General features: G+C 40.1%; 1 protein-coding gene across 1 annotated transcript; it reads right to left on the bottom strand.

Annotated features, from left to right (window-relative positions):
* Positions 1-970: 970 nt before the first annotated feature.
* Positions 971-23,269, bottom strand: uevld (UEV and lactate/malate dehyrogenase domains). The gene is made up of 12 exons (XM_064930634.1): positions 23,109-23,269; positions 22,712-22,796; positions 22,539-22,604; positions 22,106-22,269; positions 18,752-18,893; positions 7,767-7,861; positions 7,231-7,336; positions 6,532-6,702; positions 6,190-6,354; positions 5,193-5,283; positions 2,366-2,489; positions 971-1,666 (listed from the first exon to the last, which is right to left on the bottom strand). Exons 1-12 carry the CDS (start codon positions 23,148-23,150, stop codon positions 1,502-1,504), a joined length of 1,416 nt encoding a protein of 471 aa, XP_064786706.1. The 5' UTR covers positions 23,151-23,269; the 3' UTR covers positions 971-1,501.
* Positions 23,270-23,651: the final 382 nt, after the last annotated feature.

Consider the following 23,651-nt stretch of genomic DNA (forward strand, 5'->3'; position numbering starts at 1 on the left):
GGGCTTTATGCGTTCTATGGAAAATAATGTAATTCCTTCCACGTATTTCATTATTTTCCAGAGAACTCATAGCTCCTCGTTGATTATCCCTTAAATGTAGTCTGAATGTGAGAAACATTATGTAAGAACCTAAAATATTTGAAATTGAAGAAGAAGATTGCACTATACACCACCTGAAAACACATTAATGTTGATACAATTACCATAATTAGCTGAAATTCGACATCAGTCCTCATTTAACAATGCTTACCTACCTATGAAAGCCATTTGAAGTAGACCTAAAGTAATTTGTAGTATGTTTTAGATTACTAAAATGCTATGCAAATTCTCATTCTGTTGTGGCATTGACTTCTCAAATGCCTGGTAGAGCCCTGTAATTTCCAAATTAAACCAAGTTAAAAAAACAAAAAAAGATAAGAGTTGTTATTAATGACATTTAAGGTGAAAATATATATTTTTTACATCCAAAAGAGACAGTTAAAGGGTTAATAAACATACAAATCTTTACTTTAGTATTTAATAGCATTTCATCTCCAGCAGTTAGTGTATGTACAACACCAGGTTTCAAAGTTTAACACACACAGCAGGTAGTTTAGCACATAGTTAAAGAAAAGTAGTTCAGCAAGGCATAGTAAACAGAAGGCACTTTATAAAGCCATTTAACACAGTGAAAAACGGCATAAGACAGCAGTAAAGTAAGGCCATTAAGCTTAGATCATGTTCATTATGGCACGCAATCGAAAAAAGGTTTCGCATCGGAAAAGTCAAATATTTCTTATTGGACAAGTCCAGGTAGTCCCTCCATGTTCCGTTTGGTGCCTAAAGAACGTGACCCAGGTTTATTCCTCTACCAAAACACACATACAATTCAACAACAAGCCACACCTTTACTGTGGTTAGGGGATGTGGAGTGCAAAGAGCACTGTACAAATGTGCATAACAACGTAATAGTAATGACACCAAGTCAATATTTGGTCAATTAAGATGTTAATTTTTATTTCCTTCTCTAAAAAGTCCAGGAATGATAGGCATACAGAAATATAGCATTGGAGTGCTGTAAATAAGATGTTAAATATATAATAGAGACATCTTTCGGATTCACCATTCAACCAGATTACATTTTATTTTGGAAAACTACGAAAAAGTAAAATCTTTCATCACTTGAACTTGACCCTTTCTCGTCATCTATGCCAGTGTGTGCAGGCTTTGGTTCCAACCCAGCACTAACAACAGATTCCACTCAACAAAAGCTTGACAATTAGTAGATTAGCTGAATCCGATGAATTAGTACAGGGCTGGTGCAAAAACCTGCCTTCCAGGTCTAAGACCTGGTTTCCCAAAAGCATCTTAAGGCTTAGAACCATAGGATCCTATTGTTCTAAGATTAACCTAGCCTTAAGATGCTTTTAGGAAACAGGGCCCAGGACTGAAGAACGCTGATTGGCTGATGGCCTCATCAGTCAGATTGATTAGCTGTGTTGTGCTGCCCGGGGCAAGGGCATCATATCCTGAGCTGTGAGATGAGGGCACAGAGCGACGTGACGCTCTCCCTCAGTCTGGCGTCCTCTTCCTGTCCCAGGGACACGCCGGCTAGACGGGTTGAACCCGACACCCCCAGGACACAGGGTAGGCTGAGGAACACCTCCGCACCGATGCCGCCCCAGCCCTGAAACACACACGGAGAGAAACTCAATAGCATACTCCTCTTGTTCACTTTCCTTAACTCCTTCTCAAAACCAATTGGAGAAGGTCAGCGAGGACGAACCTCTGGCTTTCATATCCAATGGGTTTTGAGAAGGAGACAAGAAGGACGGGAGGAGTATGCAATTGAGATCTTCCCAGGGAAACGGATAGGGACACAAAACTTAACACAGGTACAGGATGCGGCACAGAGCACAAGATGAGAAACATGACAGCAGTGCCTTTTGGTCAGAAAACCCTCTATATACACAACTACTTGAGCTGAGTTGTATATAGTAACGTTTCTCGAGGGATCTAGATTGTACGCAACAAAGAGCATGCAACATAAAACGCTTTTTATACATTTTGCAATGGAAAGCAAAAATAAGCTTTTCTCATTGGACAAGCCCAGGTAGTCCCTCCCCGTTTCAGTCAGTCTGTGTGTAACTGATGTGAAATGGCTAGCTAGTTAGCGGAGTGCGCGCTAATAGCGTTTGAATCGGTGACGTCACTCGCTCTGAGACCTTGAAGTAGTTGTTCCCCTTGCTCTGCAAGGGCCACGGCATTTGGGAAGCGATGGATAACGATGCTTCGAGGGTGGCTATTGTCTGTGTGTGCAGAGGGTCCCTGGTTCGGGGCGGGGAGAGGAATGGAAGCAATACTGCTACATGTGCAGCTGTGTTACCTGTGCCAGTGTGGAGACAGAGTGAGTCTTCCTCTGGTCCACCAGGATACTGTGGGTGATGTCAGCGATAGACAGACCCACGGACCAGGAGCGTTGGCCACGGCCCTTCAGCATCTCAAACGCCCTGCACAAAACAGGAAACTGGTCAACGCCTTGTTGGCCCATTTGGTTAGAGTAGGAAAGTATTCACACCCCTTGACTTTTTCCACTTCGTTGATACACAGTGGGATTAAAATGTATTTAATTTCTTTTCAACGATCTACACAAAATACTCTGTCAAAGTGAAAGAGAAATTCTAACATATAATTTAAATCATGAAAAATAAAACACTTATCTCAATTAGATACGTATTCAACCCCCCGATTCAATACATGTTAGAATCACCTTTGGTAGCGATTAGAACTGTAAGTCTTTAAGAGCTTTCCACACCTGGATAGTGCAACATTTGCCCATTATTTTCAAATTGGTTGTTGAACATTGCAAAACAGCCATTTAAGTCTTGCCATAGATTTAAGCCAATATACAGTGCCTTGCGAAAGTATTCGGCCCCCTTGAACTTTGCGACCTTTTGCCACATTTCAGGCTTCAAACATAAAGATATAAAACTGTATTTTTTTGTGAAGAATCAACAACAAGTGGGACACAATCATGAAGTGGAACGACATTTATTGGATATTTCAAACTTTTTTAACTAATCAAAAACTGAAAAATTGGGCGTGCAAATTTATTCAGCCCCTTTACTTTCAGTGCAGCAAACTCTCTCCAGAAGTTCAGTGAGGATCTCTGAATGATCCAATGTTGACCTAAATGACTAATGATGATAAATACAATCCACCTGTGTGTAATCAAGTCTCCGTATAAATGCACCTGCACTGTGATAGGCTCAGAGGTCCGTTAAAATCGCAGAGAGCATCATGAAGAACAAGGAACACACCAGGCAGGTCCGAGATACTGTTGTGAAGAAATGTAAAGCCAGATTTGGATACAAAAGATTTCCCAAGCTTTAAACATCCCAAGGAGCACTGTGCAAGCGATAATATTGAAATGGAAGGAGTATCAGACCACTGCAAATCTACCAAGACCTGGCCGTCCCTCTAAACTTTCAGCTCATACAAGGAGAAGACTGATCAGAGATGCAGCCAAGAGGCCCATGATCACTCTGGATGAACTGCAGAGATCTACAGCTGAAGTGGGAGACTCTGTCCATAGGACAACAATCAGTCGTATATTGCACAAATCTGGCCTTTATGGAAGAGTGGCAAGAAGAAAGCCATTTCTTAAAGATATCCATAAAAAGTGTCGTTTAAAGTTTGCCACAAGCCACCTGGGAGACACACCAAACATGTGGAAGAAGGTGCTCTGGTCAGATGAAACCAAAATGTAACTTTTTGGCAACAATGCAAAACGTTATGTTTGGCGTAAAAGCAACACAGCTCATCACCCTGAACACACCATACCCACTGTCAAACATGGTGGTGGCAGCATCATGGTTGGGCCTGCTTTTCTTTAGCAGGGACAGGGAAGATGGTTAAAATTGATGGGAAGATGGATGGAGCCAAATACAGGACCTTTCTGGAAGAAAACCTGATGGAGTCTGCAAAAGACCTGAGACTGGGACGGAGATTTGTCTTCCAACAAGACAATGATCCAAAACATAAAGCAAAATCTACAATGGAATGGTTCAAAAATAAACATATCCAGGTGTTAGAATGGCCAAGTCAAAGTCCAGACCTGAATCCAATCGAGAATCTGTGGAAAGAACTGAAAACTGCTGTTCACAAATGCTCTCCATCCAACCTCACTGAGCTCGAGCTGTTTTGCAAGGAGGAATGGGAAAAAATTTCAGTCTCTCGATGTGCAAAACTGATAGAGACATACCCCAAGCGACATACAGCTGTAATCGCAGCAAAAGGTGGCGCTACAAAGTATTAAATTAAGTGGGCTGAATAATTTTGCACGCCCAATTTTTCAGTTTTTGATTTGTTAAAAAAGTTTGAAATATCCAATAAATGTCGTTCCACTTCATGATTGTGTCCCACTTGTTGTTGATTCTTGACAAAAAAATACAGTTTTATATCTTTATGTTTGAAGCCTGAAATGTGGCAAAAGGTCGCAAAGTTCAAGGGGGCCGAATACTTTCGCAAGGCACTGTAAGTCAAAACTAACATTCAACACTTTTGCTAAGCAACTCCAATGGCCTTGTGTTTTAGGTTATTGTCCTGATGAAAGGTGAATTAATCTCCCAATGTTTATTTATTTTACCTTTATTTAACTAGGCAAGTCACTTAAGAACAAATTCTTATTTTCAATGACGGCCTAGGAACAGTGGGTTAACTGCCTGTTCAGGGGCAGAACGACAGGTGTACCTTGTCAGCTCGGGGATTTGAACTTGCAACCTTTCGGTTACTGGTCCAATGCTCTAACCACTCGCCTACTGCCCAAAAATACGTCTGGTGGAAAGGAGACTGAACCAGGTTCTTCTCTAGGATTTTGCCTGTGCTTGGCTCTATTACGTTTATTTTTATCCTGAAACTCCCAGTCCTTAACGATTACAAGCATACCTATAACATGATGCATCCACCACTATGCTTGAAAATATGGAGTGGTACTCAGTAATGTGTTTTATTGGATTTGTGTGTTTTTTTTTCTTCTTTTTTATATTAAGATTGAGTGAGCTGATCCTAGATCTGTGCCTGCGGGCAACATGTATCCGCAACACCTTCAGTCAGTGTGATGCCATTTTGGGTCATAGTCACACCAGTCTCCGGGGAAAGTTCTTGGCAGTGCTCTGAGGGATAAAGACCTCGTTGTTGTTTTTGTTACTTACCTGTCTAACAGAGGTTTGGTAGCTTTGGATCTGGGTGCAATCTCTGGATGTTGGTGGCTCGCCCCCATCAAAATGTTACTCAACACAGGGACTGCAACACAAAAACAGATTGTGAGTGTTATAGAAATCCCATTAATATCCAGAGATATTGCATTAAATGGCTCCTGTGCTCCACATAGAGTAATAACAAACATTCACTTCACTCACAACATCAGATACTGCCTTGGTAGTTTGGTATGCAATGTTTCCCCTAAATTCATTTAGCGGCAGTAGGCCACTGCTTCTAAATAGTTTCCACCAATCCCAAAAAAAAGGATTACAAAAAAAAATAAAATTGGGGGAGATCCAGGGTGGTAAAATGTTTTCAGTGCAATATGCAGAAATGGAGGAGCAATTTCCTGGTAGCTAAAATTCCAATAGTTCGCCTAATTTCAGTTTGTGACAATACAAGCAATGTGTAGAGAACCATTTTACCATATAAACCACTGAAATATATTTTCAGTTGTTTATAGATGGCGTACAAAACCGAAAGTAAAAGATGCAAAAACGAAACATAGAAATAGCGCACAGAGAACAGATTTACAGTTTCTTAGACTTGCTTTCAATGAGAGTGACAGACCTATACCTAAAATGTCTGAATTTGGTCAGGTTGTCCAAAAAGTGACATAATGCAGCTAGAAATGACTAAAACCACAAAGTATGTAGACATGATAATGTAGCTAAATATCTATATTTTTATAAGATCATTTTGAGCACTAACAATGACCAAAATAAAACTAGACAGTCAGGGAAAATCTAGCATAAGAATACAGCATAAGCCTTGGCAAAATGTGTACAAATTAGCTTTAAAAAAAACGCAAAATGTTGTCACTGCGGCCAAGAGTAGGGCCTCTAACATTTGGTCAGAAACCACGCCTTCTGGTCATGCCACGCCCACCCACCATGCTAACTTTGCCACCACTACTGAAATAAATCCTCAGACCTGTCTCCATCTTACCCTTGTTGTCTGAGAGTTCTCCTATGACCCAGGCCTGTTTGTGTGTGTTGAGACTGATGTCCAGGATGTGACAGAGACGTTCAGAGTCCAGGTTACACCCCGCCCCGATCACCCTGGATGGTGGCAGGCCGCTCTGTCTCCACGCCACATGGGCCATGATGTCCACTGTCAGAGATATTAGAACAGAGGGTTTATGAAATTTTCACAGATATTTTTTGTGGACAGTAAAACATACACCAATGCCAATATGAGATTTGATCACAATTTTTCTGTATTTCCTATGACACTTCTAGTTCAGTGCCTTCTTCTGCTTTTGACTGGTAGGTGTGTGTGTGTTCGGACCTGGCTGCGAGGCGATGAGCAGCACAGCGTTGGGGCTAAGGCGGACCAGGCCTGGGATAATGCCCCGGTACATGTCCACGTTGGTCTGGACCACGCTCACGTACGACTGCTCGTTGCTCCACGCGTTCGCCGTCACCACGATCACACAGGAGTCGGCAGACGCCGACAGGTCTATCATTGGAAAACAAACGGTTCTTCAACAAAAGTGGAGTATCTTAAGGCCCCATTGTAACACACATTTTTTGGGAAAGTGGTCGCCCAGCGTTGATAGTCATCCCTTTAATAAACATCCCTTTTGAAAAGCTCAAAAGTGATTTGAGCTTTAAAATTAAAACATCAGTCATAGAAGTCAACACCTATATCCATGTGGAAATGTTATGGCATTTTCTCAATTGGTTTTGTTGATAGGACTACATTATGCTCAAATAACAACAATAGCCTATTGATCACTGTGAAACTAATTTAAAGCAGGTGTAGCCTGTGTTCACAATTAATGCTTGCAATATTTAAGTTCCCGCTCACAAGACCTGAAATTTGCTCAGTGCCAATTTTTTGGGAGGGAAAGCTAGATGTAAATCAGTGGTCCAAACTAGTGACTATATACTTAGGCTGAGGTTTAGATGAATAGGTCAGGCTTAGTTTACAGTTCACTGCTGCTTTACTGGGTAAAAGTAGTGTCTAAGTTTATAGGAGATGTACCTTTAGATACCTCCACCTTCGGTAAGTTGAAAATCTCTAGATCCATGCTACCACCTTTGGTGGAGCTCTCAGCTACGTCAATGAAGACTAGTCTATCCACTTTACCCTATAAAGCAAAGAGAAAGAGAACTCTTCACTGTTATGAAGGATACATGGGATAGAAATGGTGATCAATACTCAAAACACATTCTTTAGACACAACAGTGATTAAGAAAGGCTTGTTATATCAATGTACCTGGGTCGTGTTAATATGGCACCAAAAGCAAGAAAACAGACAAACAGGGCGACCTATAATTGTTTGTCAAGTAGGTTTAAATACATTTCACTTCAAAAATCAGCCTTTGATTCTGCTTTGTGACAAAATGTGCAATCTTTTGGAGGGAGGGCAAAGTGCAGACTGATAAGTACTACATGGATTTGTCCAATAAGAAACACAAATTTCAATTTCTCGTCACAAAAGGTTTCCTGTTGCATGTCCCAATGAACACGACCCGGTTTTAACATTTGAGTGTTAAAGCAAAAAAAGGCAGTCATACTTTTGCCAAAATGCTCATCACTGATGCCATTCCCAAGTCTCCGCCCCCAATTACTGTGACTTTGTTGATTAAATGATCGTGATGCTGTACTCCACCTGTGATAGGAGGACATGGTTTGAGTTAGAGCCAGGGGTGTAAATGTAAATGTTAACGTCAGGTGAAATGTTTAGCTTCAGAATGCTGCAAACAGAAAGTTACTAAACAGAGATTACGCTTTTTCCAGTTCTACATGACAGACAATATGTGCTAAATGTTACATTTCAATCTAAACATTCTGCAATTTACCACATCATCACTAGAGAAAGCTGGCTTGGCTATTGATGGCAAACTATCAGACCCAGCCACAGCTTAATCTGGAGTTTGCGTTGTCGGTTTCTGGTGAATATCAAAACGCTAATTTGTAGGTGACAGGATTCATTGAATGAAGAAATACACTTTGGAAATAATTGTAATATAAAACAGTCATGTGTTATCCTCTGGGCCCAAATATAGCCTTACCTTTTTAAACCCAATGAACCATTCAGCAAGTGGCATTCTGGCAGTATATGTCCAGAAAGTCTGGTTTCCCATACACAGATTAAACCTAATTCTGGTCTGAAAAGCATGCTCAATGGAGAATCTCCATTGAAAGTTGTTTTAAACCCAGGGCCCATATCCACAAAGCTTCTCAGAAAAAGGTTCTAGGAATCCTGTTAAAAAACAACAAAAAATGTGTTTTCTCGCAGCTCAGAGGAGGTTTTAGGATGAGGTTAAAACACTGTTCAGACAAAGAGTAAAATCAATTCCAAAAAGGTTTCTCAGCTCGTAATCATGACAGTTTGAGGTACAGCAAAAGATAGTGAAGCTGCTCGTTGACATTGTTGCAAATGATAGAGAACAATACTAATACTACTACTACTAATAATAAAACACGCTTTAGACAAAAGGTTTGATAGAATTTTCACGACACGATCACTTTGCCAAGTCTGAATTTCTGCCTAATGTAAAACCTTTTTTTAACCAATTCGGATGTGGATTTTTGATCATATAACTGTTATAGCAAACACACTCGTCACTTCAACAACTCAAATCGATCAAGTCACTTCCCGATAATGTTGCATAAAACGTTTGAAAGGTCAATCATTTTAATCAAACATGAAGCTCTAGATGTCTTAAATGGCCCATTTCTTATAGGCATACCCAATAAGGGATAATTTTATTATGTGATATTGCACTCAAAGGGATAACATGTCGGTTAATTAAATAATCTAAAAGAAAAATGTGTTTATTACCTTAGTGGTTATAATTATTTAGGCATATCATGTGAAGTAGGCCTCATGTGAAATCATTGTCAAAAGCACAAGAGATACTGTTGCATGTCGGTAGATTATTTATGGATTGATCATATACACTACCGGTCAAAAGTTTTAGAACACCTACTTATTCAAGGGTTTTTCTTTATTTTTACTATTTTCTACATTGTAGACTAATAGTGAAGACATCAAAACTACAAAATAACACACATTGAATCATGTAGTTAGCAAAAAAGTGTTAAATAATAATAGATTTTTTATTTTAGATTCTTCTAAGTAGCCACCCTTTGCACACTCTTGACATTATCTCAATCAGCTTCACCTGGAAAGCTTTTCCAACAGTCTTGAAGGACTTCCCACATATGTTGAGCACTTGTTGGCTGCTTTTCCATCACTCTGCGGTCCGACATCCCAAACCATCTCAATTTGGTTGAGGTCGGGGGATTGTGGAGGCCAGGTTATCTGACGCAGCACTTCACCACTCTCCTTCTTGTCAAACAGCCCTTACACAGCCTGGAGGTGTGTTGGGTAATTGTCCTGTTGAAAAATAAATGATAGTCCCACTAAGAGCAAATCAGATGGGATGGCATTTCCCTGCAGAATGCTGTGGTAGATATGCTGGTTAAGTGTGCCTTGAATTCTAAATAAATCAGACAGTGTCACCAGCAAAGCACCCCCACACCATAACTTCTCACCCATGCTTTACGGTTGGAAATACACATGCGGAGATCAAACGTTCTCCCACACCGCGTCTCACAAAGACACGTCTCACAAAGACAACCAAAAATCTCCAAGTTGGACTCCAGACCAAAGAACATATTTCCACCAGTCCATTGCTCGTGTTTCTTGGCACAAGCAAGTCTCTTATTATTATTATTGGTGTCCTTTAGTAGTGGTTTCTTTGCAGCAATTTGAACATGAAGGCCTGATTCACAGTCTCCTCTGAACAGTTGATGTTGAGATGTGTCTGTTACTTGAACTCTGTGAAGCATTTATTTGGGCTGCAATTTCTGAGGCTGGTAACTCTAATGAACTTGTCCTCTGCAGCAGAGGTAACTCTGGGTCTTCCATTCCTGTGGCAGTCCTCATGAGAGCTAGTTCCATCATAGCGCTTGATGGTTTTTGCGACTGCACTTAAAAACTGTATTTCACCTTTATTTAACCTGGTAGGCCAGTTGCGAACAAGTTCTCATTTACAACTGCGACCTGGCCAAGATAAAGTAAAGCAGTGTGACAAAAAAACAGCACAGAGTTACACATAGGATAAACAAAAGTACAGTCAATAACACAATAGAAAAATCTATATACAGTGTGTGCAAATGGAGTAAGAAGGTATAAGGCAATAAATAGGCCATAGTAACGAAGTAATTACAATTTAGCAAATTAACACTGGAGTGATAGATGTGCAGATGAAGATGTGCAAGTAGAAAACTGGTGTGCAAAAGAGCAAAAAAGTAAACAAAAACAACATGGGGATGAGGTAGGTAGTTGGGTGGGCTCTTTACAGATGGGCTATGTAGAGCTGCAGCGATCAGGTCGCAGTGGTTGGTGGTATATAGGGCTTTGGTGAAAAAAATGGATGGCACTGTGATAGACTGCATCCAATTTGCTGAGTAGAGTGTTGGAGGCTATTTTGTAAATGATATCACCGAAGTCGAGGATCGGTAGGATAGTCAGTTTTATGAGGGTATGTTTGGCAGCGTGAGTGAAGTCGATTCTAGATTTAATTTAGGATTGGAGATGCTTAATATGAGACTGGAAGGAGAGTTTACAGTCTAGCCAGACACCTAGGTATTGGTAGTTGGGTTAGTCAGAACCGTCCACAGTGGTGATGCTAGTCGGGCGGGCACATCTATCACTTCAGTGTTAATTTGCTACAGTGTCCCAGAACTTTTTGGAGTTAGAGCTACAGGATGCAAATTTCTGTTTGAAAAAGCTGGCCTTTGCTCTCCTAACTGACTGTGTGTATTGGATTCCTGACTTCCCTGAAAAGTTGCATATCGCGGGGACTATTCGATGCAAGTGCAATACGCCACAGGATGTTTTTGTGCCGGTTGAGTGCAGTCAGGCCTGGAATGAACCAAGGACTATATCTGTTCTCAGTTCTACATTTTTTGAAATGTGCATGCTTATTTAAATTACTTTTAAAGAACAAACGGGCATCCTCAACTGACGGGATGAGGTCAATATCCTTCCAGGATACCTGGGCCAGGCCCGATCGCAACAGTGTTTTAGGGAGTGTTTCAAGAAACTTTCAAAGTTCTTGACATTATCCAGATTGGCTGTCATTTCTCTTCGCTTATTTGAGACGTTTTACCAAATAGGATTTTCTTCTGTATACCCCCCTACCTTGTCACAAAACAACCGGCTGGTTCAAATGCATCAAAGGAAATACATTTCACAAATTAACTTAACCTCTCACATCCGAATGAAAAGTGTGCCCAAAGTAAACTGCCTGTTACTCAGGCCCAGAAGCTAGGATATGCATATAATTGGTAGATTTGGATAGAAAACACTCTAAATTATGTCTGTGAGTATAACAGAAATGATATGACAGGCGAAACCCCGATGACAAACCATCCCCCCAAAAATATTCAGCCTACCACTATTTACAATGGCTATTGTCCCACCTGCCCATAAGAAGTTAACAAGGCACATCTGTTAATTGAAATGCATTCCAGGTGACTACCTCATGAAGCTGGTTGAGAGAATACCAAGAGTGTGCAAAGCTGTCATCAAGGCAAAGGGTGGCTACTTTGAAGACTCTCAAATATAAAATATATTTTGATTAGTTTAACACTTTTTTGGTTACTTCATAGTTTGTCTTCATTATTATTCTACATTGTAGAAAATAGTAAAACGAAAAGAAAAACCCTTGAAATGAGTAGGTGTTCTAGAAAATTTGACCGGTAGTGTGGAAATATCAAAACAACTCCAAAGCAATTGCATGTGTAACAGGAACCACTGACTCACTAGCTTTTTTATTATAAAAGACACCACTTAAACTCTGACACCCTCTGGTGGCATTTTGTAAACTACGCATAATATTGTATACTACATTTCAGAAACAATGCGACTACTAAATAGAGCATGCCAAAAAAACTGAAATGTTTGTTTTTTCAGGAGGGGTCCCACTAATTTTCCCCATGTTGGGGAATAAGATATTTTTAAGCCTCAGTTTGAAATAAAATATGTCTCCAATTACTGTTCCAAAATTATTTAAAATATATATTTTCCATACAAAGCCGTTTTAAAAGCGCAGGCCTTGTGCAACGCAACGTTAATATAGTTGTGTTTTTATTTGTTTTCATTTAAATTATTTTAAAGATTTTCAGTTCTGTTTCAGTTTTCAGATCCACTTTACAATAGTTTATTTAGTTAAAGGTTTTATAAAAACACGTCTATATTATTTCGTTTTAGTTTTGGTGTTGGACTAAAAGTTGCCAATACGTGGGAGGTTAGGAGCCATTTAGTTGCTGTATAGTTGCTGTATAGTGTTTTTTGGGATGTCACTTCTTGACACTGTGGGCAGCAGGCATAAGGTGATTGGCCTGGTCATTGGTTAGGTTTAAAAGGTAGACTCAGGGAGATGGTGTATATACACAAAGTAAACAGTAGTAGTGGGTCAATTTCCGCAACAACCAGCAGTGTTGAAGAGCAAGGCTAAACTTCAGGGGCTGGTTTTACGGACACAGCCGTGTAGTCTTTCAATCAAGATTCTCCGTTGAGCATGCTTTTTAGTCCAAGACTAGGCTTAATCTGTGTCCAGGACACCATCCCTATATCAACACTTTTTACCTTTGCAACATTTAATCTGTTTTGGTCCCCTAGCTATTATGTTGTAGCTGTGTGAAGTGCACCCGAGCACATACACAGATACTCTGTGTGACTGTGTGAGAACAAAGTCTTGTATTGTGCTAATCTCAATGGGCGTATTCGAGCGGATTGTTTTGTCAAGTCACCTTTCAAACTGTGTTGCATTCTGGGGATAAAAATTGTCCGACTTGCACCTACATGTCGACTGCATGACCTTTACAAAAATCACGTGATCAAAAGGTCATGACATTTTGACTGCAGTCCACTGCAAGTTACTGCAGTTGCTCTTCATCCTGTGATGACATGGTAGGCACAGCTTGTCCCATTAATCAATCGCAAAAATGTAGGATTAGCTGACTACAAAACAAACATTTTAGATAATATAGAGAATCTGGAACTATTTATTGATCAGCATTTTGATATGCTCGAAAAAGAAACGGATACGTCGAAGTGAACAAGAGAAGACCTTTCCTCGAGTTCTGCGAGTTCAACTGAAGGGAAGCCGCCGTCTAAATTCAACATTGGAGGGTGACGTTTTTATAACTATGTCTCCAGAAGATAGCGCATGAGCGAGCAGTTAAAAAAAACAGGATCTATCGCCTGGGCTACGTTGAGGCCTTTAAAAACAGGAATGGATTACAGTAATTAAATTGAAGAAATACGAGCAGAAATAAGACATTGAAAACTACCGTGGACTCCCTACAAGACACGACAGAGAGGCTGCGGTTTTGATAAAACAATGAAAGTGGAATTACGTGATCTGAAGTGCAGAAGTATGAAAAATAATATTGTTATTATGGGAATAAAGGAAGATGAAAACAAACTCAGTCAAAGGAGGAAAAAAATATCAAGGTGTTCATGAAACGTAATCTCAAGATGACGGACGAACAATTGATTTTCAAAGGGCTCACCGTTTCAATGGCAGAGCAGAGGGAAGGCCCTGTCCGATCATAACTATGCTAACCCACTAAAAAAGAAAATAGTCTTGTTACAACATGGTAGGGAATTGAAGAACACCCCATTCTCAACTCATGGATAATTTCCCCATGAAATAGTGGAGCGAAGACGTGCCCTGTAGCCCACTTTCAAAAGGCTCCGAGCAGAGAAGCAGAACGTTTATTTATATGGAAACAACCAAAATGTTCAAGGACTCGAAGATTACAACGTGGCTGTGAGTGATAGCTACTTCCTGTTGAAGTAGTCCCCGATACATATTTGCACCGCATTACAGTACAAAAATGCAAATATGGATTCTTTTGTTTTTCACCCCAAAATTTTTTTTTTGCACAAACAACTTAAAAAAAAATAAACTAAGGTTGGATTTATGGTAATGCAGAACGGGTATGATGAACTTAACATTTTTCTATTCAAGCAATATGGAACTGTGGACTTAATATCAGGTTTTGATTTAGGGGAAGGCGAAGATGGGTAAGGCTGACCTTTTTTTTAATGATTTTTTTCTTTATTTAATTTGACGATTGTACATTAGAAATACCAATGCTGTTTTTTGTTTGTTTGATATGGCCTAATTGTAGAGGTCGGGTATATTATGGCTTAAAAGCTGTTAAATAGTGCGGCCCTTGTTTCGCCGATGTGAATCTGAATGATTAGCTTAAGATGAAACTTAATAAATATGAATAGATTTATATAATTAAAAACCTGCCTAGGTTCTCTATTGGAATAGGCCTATACGATCCAAAAATAATTGGTGTTATTACCGTAAAAAAAATAGTGTTTACCAATAAAATGGGCGGATGGTGAAGTAGACATACCGTAATTGCTGGACTATTAAGCGCACCTGAATATAAACCGCACCCACTGAATTATTAAAAAAATATGTATTTTGTACATAAAAAAGCCGCACATGTCTATAAGCTGCAGGTGCATACCGGTACATTGAAATAAATTAAGTTTACACAGCATTTAAACGAAACACAGCTTGTAACAAAAATTAAACAGTAGCCGACCAAGAAAGTCATTGGTCACTATTTTCCTCCTCCTGTGCACTGAAACCACTGAAACCACTGAAGTCATCTCCTTCGGTGTCAGAGTTGAATAGCCTCAGAATTGCTTCATCCGATGTTGGATCGCTGCCCTCTTCAACACGCAGCAGTCCAGCCTTTTGAAACCCGTTGATGATAGTGGATTTTTTGACAATGCTCCACGCTGTCAGCAGCTCTATTTCCTTTTCCAACAGCCAGATCGATCGCCTTCAACTTGAAAGCTGCATCATATGCATTTCTCCGTGTCTTTGCCATGATGAGGGTGACAAAATGACTACCGTAATCAGAATGATGGGAAGTTTGAGCGCGCTCGATTTATATCACATTATGTGACGGTGCTCAGTTTTTTGGCGGCATGAATCTTGTGAAAGCGGGAAAAATCCATAAATTAGCCGCGTCATTGTATAAACCGCGAGGTTCAAAGTGTGGGAAAAAAGTAGCGGCTTATAGTCCGGAAATTACGGTACTTGGTATAACATTAAAAAATATATTTTATATATATAAACTAACTTACCACAATTAATTTCAATAGAAAGTTAGCAAAAATACATAAGATTCTGCAACCATGGAGAGGTAAAGAGGTTGTCTATTTAAGGAAAAATCACATTGATTAACTCTTTGGTCCTATCAGTTTACTTACTTACTAATGGCACTGCCTACTCCAGATGACTTGTTTTTTAAATCATGCTAAGCCAGACAAAATTAAATGTGCCTATTTATATAATGAATATGAGTTTGGGGGGGGGGCAACAATTTTTTAATACCTCTCACTAAAAACTCATACACAAGTAATATTTAATAATCTACCGGAGAACCATTTTGGGTTTAAGAACAGCATATCCTCTGTTAAAAAATGGCCTTTATAAGGATTACAACTTCACATTTCCGACAAATTGAAAATGGCATTTTGTTTGAAGTATCACCCTTTCTTAAAACAAGCCATACAAAGCTGGTTACAATTTCAGTTTTATCCTCCAGAAAAGAGAGAACAAATATTACAACAAATGCTATGGTTAAATTCAAATAAACGGATTAATAAAAAAACGTTTGTGGAATTATTTTTTTTAAATGGTATTATATTTATTAATGATACTATGAAACGGAGGCATTACAGTTGAAGTCAGAAGTTAACATTCACCTTAGCCAGATACATTTAAAGTCTGTTTTTCACAATTCCTGACATTTAGGTCAGTTAGGATCACCACTTTATTATAGTAATGTGAAATGTCAGAATAATAGTAGAGAGAATGATTTATTTCAGCTTTTATTTCTTTCATTAAATTCCCAGTGGGTGAGAAGTTTACATAGACTCAATTAGTATTTGGTTGCGTTGCCTTTAATTGTTTAACTTGGGATAAACGTTTTGGGTAGCCTTCCATAATAACGTGGGTGAATGTTGGCCCATTCCTCCTGACAGAGCTGGTGTAACAGTCAGGTTTGTAGGCCTCCTTGCTCACACATGCTTTTTCAGTTCTGCCCACAAATTTTCTATGGGATTGAGGTCAGGGCTTTGTGATGGCCACTCCAATACCTTGACTTTGTTGTCCTTAAGCCATTTTGCCACAACGTTGGAAGAATGCTTGGGGTAACTGTCCATTTGGAAGATCAATTTGTAACCAAGCTCTACCTTGATGTCAAGAAATACAGTGCCTTGCGAAAGTATTCGGCCCCCTTGAACTTTGCGACCTTTTGCCACATTTGAGGCTTCAAACATAAAGATATAAAACTGTATTTTTTTGTGAAGAATCAACAACAAGTGGGACACAATCATGAAGTGGAACGACATTTATTGGATATTTCAAACTTTTTTAACAAATCAAAAACTGAAAAATTGGGCGTGCAAAATTATTCAGCCCCTTTACTTTCAGTGCAGCAAACTCTCTCCAGAAGTTCAGTGAGGATCTCTGAATGCTCCAATGTTGACTTAAATGACTAATGATGATAAATACAATCCACCTGTGTGTAATCAAGTCTCCGTATAAATGCACCTGCACTGTGATAGTCTCAGAGGTCCGTTAAAAGCGCAGAGAGCATCATGAAGAACAAGGAACACACCAGGCAGGTCCGAGATACTGTTGTGAAGAAGTTTAAAGCCGGATTTGGATACAAAAAGATTTCCCAAGCTTTAAACATCCCAAGGAGCACTGTGCAAGCGATAATATTGAAATGGAAGGAGTATCAGACCACTGCAAATCTACCAAGACCTGGCCGTCCCTCTAAAATTTCAGCTCATACAAGGAGAAGACTGATCAGAGATGCAGCAAGAGGCCCATGATCACTCTGGATGAACTGCAGAGATCTACAGCTGAGGTGGGAGACTCTGTCCATAGGACAACAATCAGTCGTATATTGCACAAATCTGGCCTTTATGGAAGAGTGGCAAGAAGAAAGACATTTCTTAAAGATATCCATAAAAAGTGTCGTTTAAAGTTTGCCACAAGCCACCTGGGAGACACACCAAACATGTGGAAGAAGGTGCTCTGGTCAGATGAAACCAAAATTGAACTTTTTGGCAACAATGCAAAACGTTATGTTTGGCGTAAAAGCAACACAGCTCATCACCCTGAACACACCATACCCACTGTCAAACATGGTGGTGGCAGCATCATGGTTTGGGCCTGCTTTTCTTCAGCAGGGACAGGGAAGATGGTTAAAATTGATGGGAAGATGGATGGAGCCAAATACAGGACCATTCTGGAAGAAAACCTGATGGAGTCTGCAAAAGACCTGAGACTGGGACGGAGATTTATCTTCCAACAAGACAATGATCCAAAACATAAAGCAAAATCTACAATGGAATGGTTCAAAAATAAACATATCCAGGTGTTAGAATGGCCAAGTCAAAGTCCAGACCTGAATCCAATCGAGAATCTGTGGAAAGAACTGAAAACTGCTGTTCACAAATGCTCTCCATCCAACCTCACTGAGCTCGAGCTGTTTTGCAAGGAGGAATGGGAAAAAATTTCAGTCTCTCGATGTGCAAAACTGATAGACATACCCCAAGCGACTTGCAGCTGTAATCGCAGCAAAAGGTGGCGCTACAAAGTATTAACTTAAGGGGGCTGAATAATTTTGCACGCCCAATTTTTCAGTTTTTGATTTGTTAAAAAAGTTTGAAATATCCAATAAATGTCGTTCCACTTCATGATTGTGTCCCACTTGTTGATTCTTCACAAAAAAAATACAGTTTTATATCTTTATGTTTGAAGCCTTGAAATGTGGCAAAAGGTCGCAAAGTTCAAGGGGGCCGAATACTTTTGCAAGGCACTGTAGTACAAAAGTTGACCTATTCTGTGCAATAAATAAATATTCCAAACATAGTCTGGTTCAGTTGTGGGATGTGATAGGATCCAAATTAATACAACCACGAGCATAAAACCCCCCCGCTGCAGAGCAAAATGTTTAGTTTAAAATTGATAAACTATTTGGCTATTTCTTCACATTATAAGTGTACAAGGCAGTAGGATATATACGTGAGTGTTCCATTAGCGGGAAAACACCATCAAAAGTGACCGCAAATGTGATTATGCATGTAATGATTTTATTATAAAGATTAAGAGTGAAAATTATGCCAGTTAGGCTCTACACACCCCTTGTAAAGTGGCTTAATGCACTTAATTTTCTTTTGACATTGCCAGCAGTAAGATTTTAGTTCCCGGTACCGGGTCCAAAAACAACCACTCAGAGTTTAACAGGTACGTACTGGTTAGGACAGCTCATAAGGTGTCCTAAGAACTAGGCTTAAGATACCAACATCAAACCAACCATATGTGCAGAATTAGCCCATTTTGGAAATGCTGGATTCGCCACTGCTCTTAAACCATTTAATCTGTGTCCAGCAAACCAGGCAATTAAATCTAGTCTATATACCCACCTTCATTGATCTTCAGGTTGGAAACGAAGGCCAACAGCACATTGGGGTCTCTGTCGTCTCCTGTGGACTTGGTGCCCAGCGGAGGCTCCTCCTCAAACTGGGAGATCATCTCAGCCAGGAGACCTACTACAGACGACTTGGGCTGAAGAGGAAGACACACAGCTTAACAATGGGAGAGAGAGGATGCGTCAATGACATGAGAATTTGCTTCATCAAAGAATGAATAACATGACACTCGCACACATTTGCTACATTTGAGGTGGAGCTGAAAAATGACACACTCAACGTGACTTCCATATGTATTGTCCATACTACATCTTTTCTTGATTCCTCACATTCTCTCCTTTCTCAAAACACATTGGAGAAGAAGCCCGGGGGGCAGAGACCTTTGACATTATCCTCCAGTAAGGTAGAGAAGGATTTTGTTACATTACAGCCTTACTCTAAAATTGATTAAATTATTTTTTTCTTAATCTACACACAAAACCCCAGAATGATGAAGTGAAAACAGGTTTAGACATTTTTGCAAATGTATTACAAATAAAAAACAGAAATACCTTATTTATATAGTATTCAGACCCTTTGCTATGAATGAGACTCGAAATTGAGCTCCGGTGCATCCTGTTTCCATTGATCATCCTTGAGATGTTTCTACAACTTGATTGGAGTCCACCTGTGGTAAATTCAATTGATTGGACATGATTTGGAAAGGCACACACTTGTCTATATAAAGGTCCCCACAGTTGACAGAGAAATGTAGAGCTCAGAGACAGGATTGTGTCGAGGCACAGATCTGGGGAAGGGTACCAAAACATTTCTGCAACATTTGAGGTCCCCAAGAACACAGTGTCCTCCATCATTCTTAAATGGAAGTTTGGAACCAACAAGACTCTTCCTAGTGTTTTCCGCCCGGCCAAACTGAGCAATCGGGAAAGAAGGGCCTTGGTCCAAGAACCCGATGGTCACTCTGACAGAGCTCCAGAGTTCCTCTGTGGAGAACCTTCCAGAAGGACAACCATCTCTGCAGCACTCCAACAATCAGGCCTTAATGGTAAAGGGGCCAAACGGAAGCCACTCCTCAGTAAAAAGGCACATGACAGCCCGCTTGGCGTTTGCCAAAAGGCACCTAAAGGACTCTGACCATGAGAAACAACATGCTCTAGTCTGATGATAACAAGATTGAACTTTTGTCCTGAATGCCAAGCGTCACGTCGAGAGGAAACCAGGCACCTTTCATCACCTGGCCAATACCATCCCTGCGGTGAAACATGGTGGTGCCAGCATCATGATGTGGGGATATTTTTCAGTGGCAGGGACTGAGAGACTAGCCAAGACTGAGGGAAAGATGAACGGAGCAAAGTACAGAGAGATCCTTGATGAAAACCTGCTTCACAGCGCTCAGGACCTCAGACTGGGGCGAAGGTTCACCTTCCAACTAGACCATGACCCTAAATAGCACACAGCCAAGACAACGCAGGAGTGGCTTTGGGACAAGTCTCTGAATTTCCTCGAGCAGCCCAGCCAGCGCCGGACTTGAACCCGATCCAACATCTCTGGAGAGACCTGAAAATAGCTGTGCATCGACACTCCCCACCCAACCTGACAGAGCTTGAGAGGATCTGCAGAGAATAATGGGTGAAATTCCCCAAATACAGGTATGCCAAGCTTTGTCGCGTCATACCCAAGAAGACTCCAGGCTGTAATCGTTGCAAAAGGTGCTTCAACAAAGTACTGAGTAAAGGGTCTTAATACGTATGTAAATGTGTTTTTATTTTTTATAAATTTGCCAAACATTTTAACCTGTTTTTGCTTTGTCGTTATGGGTTATTGTGTGTAGATTGATGAGGGGGGAAACTATTTAATCAATTTTAGAATAAGGCTTATGTAACAAAAGTGAAGGGGTCTGAATACTTTCCGAATGCACCGTACATGCAATAGTATCTCTTGCGCTTTTGATAATGATTTCACAAGGCCTATTTCACATGATATGCACATGATTTTCCGAAATACCTACATCATGCTATTTAAAGAAAGGCATTTTGAGCGCAACATCACATCAGTCAATTGAAATGGAATTTATTAGGCCCTAATGTATGGATTTTTCATGACTGGGCAGGGGCGCAGCTATGACCATCCATTTGGGCGCCAGGCCCAGCCAATGAGAATGAGTTTTTCCTCACAAAAGGCTTTATTACAGACCAAAATATTCCTCAGTTTCATCAGCTGTCCGGTTGGCTGGTCTCAGATGAAGAAGCCGGATGTGGAGGTCCAGGGCTGGCGTGGTTACACGTGGTCTGCGGTTGTGAGGCCGGTTGGACATACTGCCAAATTCTCTAAAACAGCATTAGAGGCGGCTTATGGTAGAGAAATTAACACTCAATTCTCTGGCAACAGCTCTGTTGGACATTCCTCATAACTTAACATCTGTGGCATTGTGTTGTGCGACACAATTGCACATTTTAGAGTGGCCTTTTAGTGTCACCAGCACAAGGTGCACCTTTGTAATGATCATGCTGTTTAATCAGTTTCTTGATATGCCACCCCTGTCAGGTGCTCACTAACAGTGATGGAAACAAATTTGCACACACAATGAGCTAAAAAAGCTTTTTGTGCATACGGAACATTTCTGCAATATTTTATTTTAGCTCATAAAACATGGGACCTAAATTTTACATGTTGCATTTATATTTTGGTTCAGTATAGATTGTGTTCGATGAAAATTAGACCTTTCAAACGTTGTATGCAATGTTATCGGCAAGTGACTTGATGTCTACAGTTGTAAAGCAATTTAGAATTGTTAAAACGGGAGTGAAGAGTGTGTTGATAATAATGGTAATTATTGTAAAAATTATTTTAACATCCATCAGAATTGGTTAAAGGTTATGCATGCCAACATATAACATACTATATAATTAAGAGTAGACAATGTGATCGTGATAGTCAGGCGAAAATTATATCCAATTTTTATTGCAACATTTGATGTACAGTAATTTACCGTGGTTGTCTGAAGCAACACCTGCTATGGTATTCACAGCTGCCAAAGCCTCATCGCGATTAGTGTCTTCACTATCTTGCGGTCCCTCAAACGGTTGTGATTACCAGCTGAGAAACTTTTATGAGTTGATTTTATTCCTGGCTCAGAGTTTGTATGGGCAGTGTCTTATCATCCTAAAACCTACTCTGAGCTGGGAGTTTGTCTTAGAACAAGTTTGAAAACAGAATTCCTATGATCTTTTCAGAGATGCTTGGTGGATACGGGCCCAGGTCTTGGTCAGCATGGATTGCATTTCCGTCAAGAGAAACAACAGTGATCAACTCTCACAGATGTATCTGTGTAGTAGAGCCTCCTCTTACATGGTCCCAATTGTGGAGGCTGGGGAGGTAGATGCGTCCTCTGGCGTCCACGTGCTTCCCCTCCCTGATGACCATGTTGGTGGTAGGCCTCAGCAAGCAGATAGGGGGGGTGAAGGGGTAGGAGTCCATCAGCCACAGCAGGATGGGCAGGTTGTATGAACGGCCTGGGAATTATACAGCATGGAATACAGAACTTATTGTACATTAACAGTAAAGCCATCTAACTTTGATAAGCATTCAGCATTGTTCAGCTACAATCAGTCAGTACTTGGGTTGACAATAACAGTGGTAGCGTTGAACCTGGGTAGTAGATCAAGAAACTCAATAAACTCAGTTCACGCTAGATACATGTTTTGCATTAGGGTTTAACGATTTACCCACGGCATTCATTAGGCCTTTACCCATAAACTTTAACATGATAGATAAGACTCACCTTCATATTTCACCGGTATGTTGCCAATCAACTTCAGCAGATCTTTTTGGGTGCCGTCACTGAAAGCTTTAGATGAAACGGGTGTTTTTTTTAATGGACAGATACAGGAACAGTCTGTCCAATCAAACTCTTCACAGGGCCATTATGTGAACATTCTGATGAAGCCAACGTACTGTATGTGCCAGCTACTGGTTTCAGCGCGGGATGAATCCGGTGAACTTTCTGCAGCTCCTCAATAGCAACATCACGAAACTTGTACTGATATGATAATAAAAAAATATTACATGATGCGATTTAGTTGCCTAGTTAGCTAGCTAGATACAGAACAATGTTAAGTAATGACAATGAAATAGAGACAACTGAATTTCATGGAAACGTCACTTGTGGTCTATTTACTTCAGACTTCCTTTAGGGGCCTGAGCAGCCTGCAATAAAGCTGGTTTAACCGGTGGTTAGCTGATCAAATTGACAATAGTATGAGTAACATTAGGGGGTATTTAAACAAACACTAGCCAGCTAGTCACACACAACGAACTAAGATAGAAAGAAGGATAGAACTTTGACACAAACCCTTGACAGTATCTTCTGTATTGCTTCCGGGCTGAGATCCATGGTTTACCATCTGTTGATTAATAATGTGTAGTGAAGGAATAAGGTTCTGTGATCTGAAGCAGCCCAAACTAGCCTTAAAGCACTTGACAGCAAAACACAAACTTCCGGAATGTAAAAAGGGGCGTCATTACCAGGTACGGAAAGCCGAAGGGAAGTTCTTATCTCAGCACCTCAATAAAACATTTCATAACAGTAATCTGAAGCAAAGCTTTCAACATTGTAATTTAAATCTACAACCAGTCTGTGTGAAGAATCAAAGATGAATACCTTCGTTTCAGTTAACCTATTATTAGAGGAAGCATATGCTCAAAAGTGACAATATTTTTTTGTAATCGATGTGATAATCCCGAGCAGCTCACCTACATCTTCATATCATCAGACTGAGAAATATTTTGAAATATATATGTTTGAATATAAATAATATCTGCATGGTCAACACTCATTTTGCCTATAACATAGTCAAATTGGTGAAACATTCATACAATATTCACTATTCCTTTC

Source organism: Oncorhynchus masou, chromosome 22 (genome assembly GCF_036934945.1).
Source record: "Oncorhynchus masou masou isolate Uvic2021 chromosome 22, UVic_Omas_1.1, whole genome shotgun sequence".
Taxonomy (NCBI): Eukaryota; Metazoa; Chordata; class Actinopteri; order Salmoniformes; family Salmonidae; genus Oncorhynchus; species Oncorhynchus masou.

Excerpts from the sequence above, each read along its gene's own strand:
- uevld (XM_064930634.1), bottom strand. The coding sequence starts at position 23,150 with ATGGATCTCAGCCCGGAAGCAATACAGAAGATACTGTCAAGG. Across the intron at positions 22,797-23,108 it reads TACAGAAGATACTGTCAAGG|TACAAGTTTCGTGATGTTGC; the intron begins GTTTGTGTCAAA and ends TTATCATATCAG. Across the intron at positions 22,270-22,538 it reads CATACCGGTGAAATATGAAG|GCCGTTCATACAACCTGCCC; the intron begins GTGAGTCTTATC and ends TATAATTCCCAG.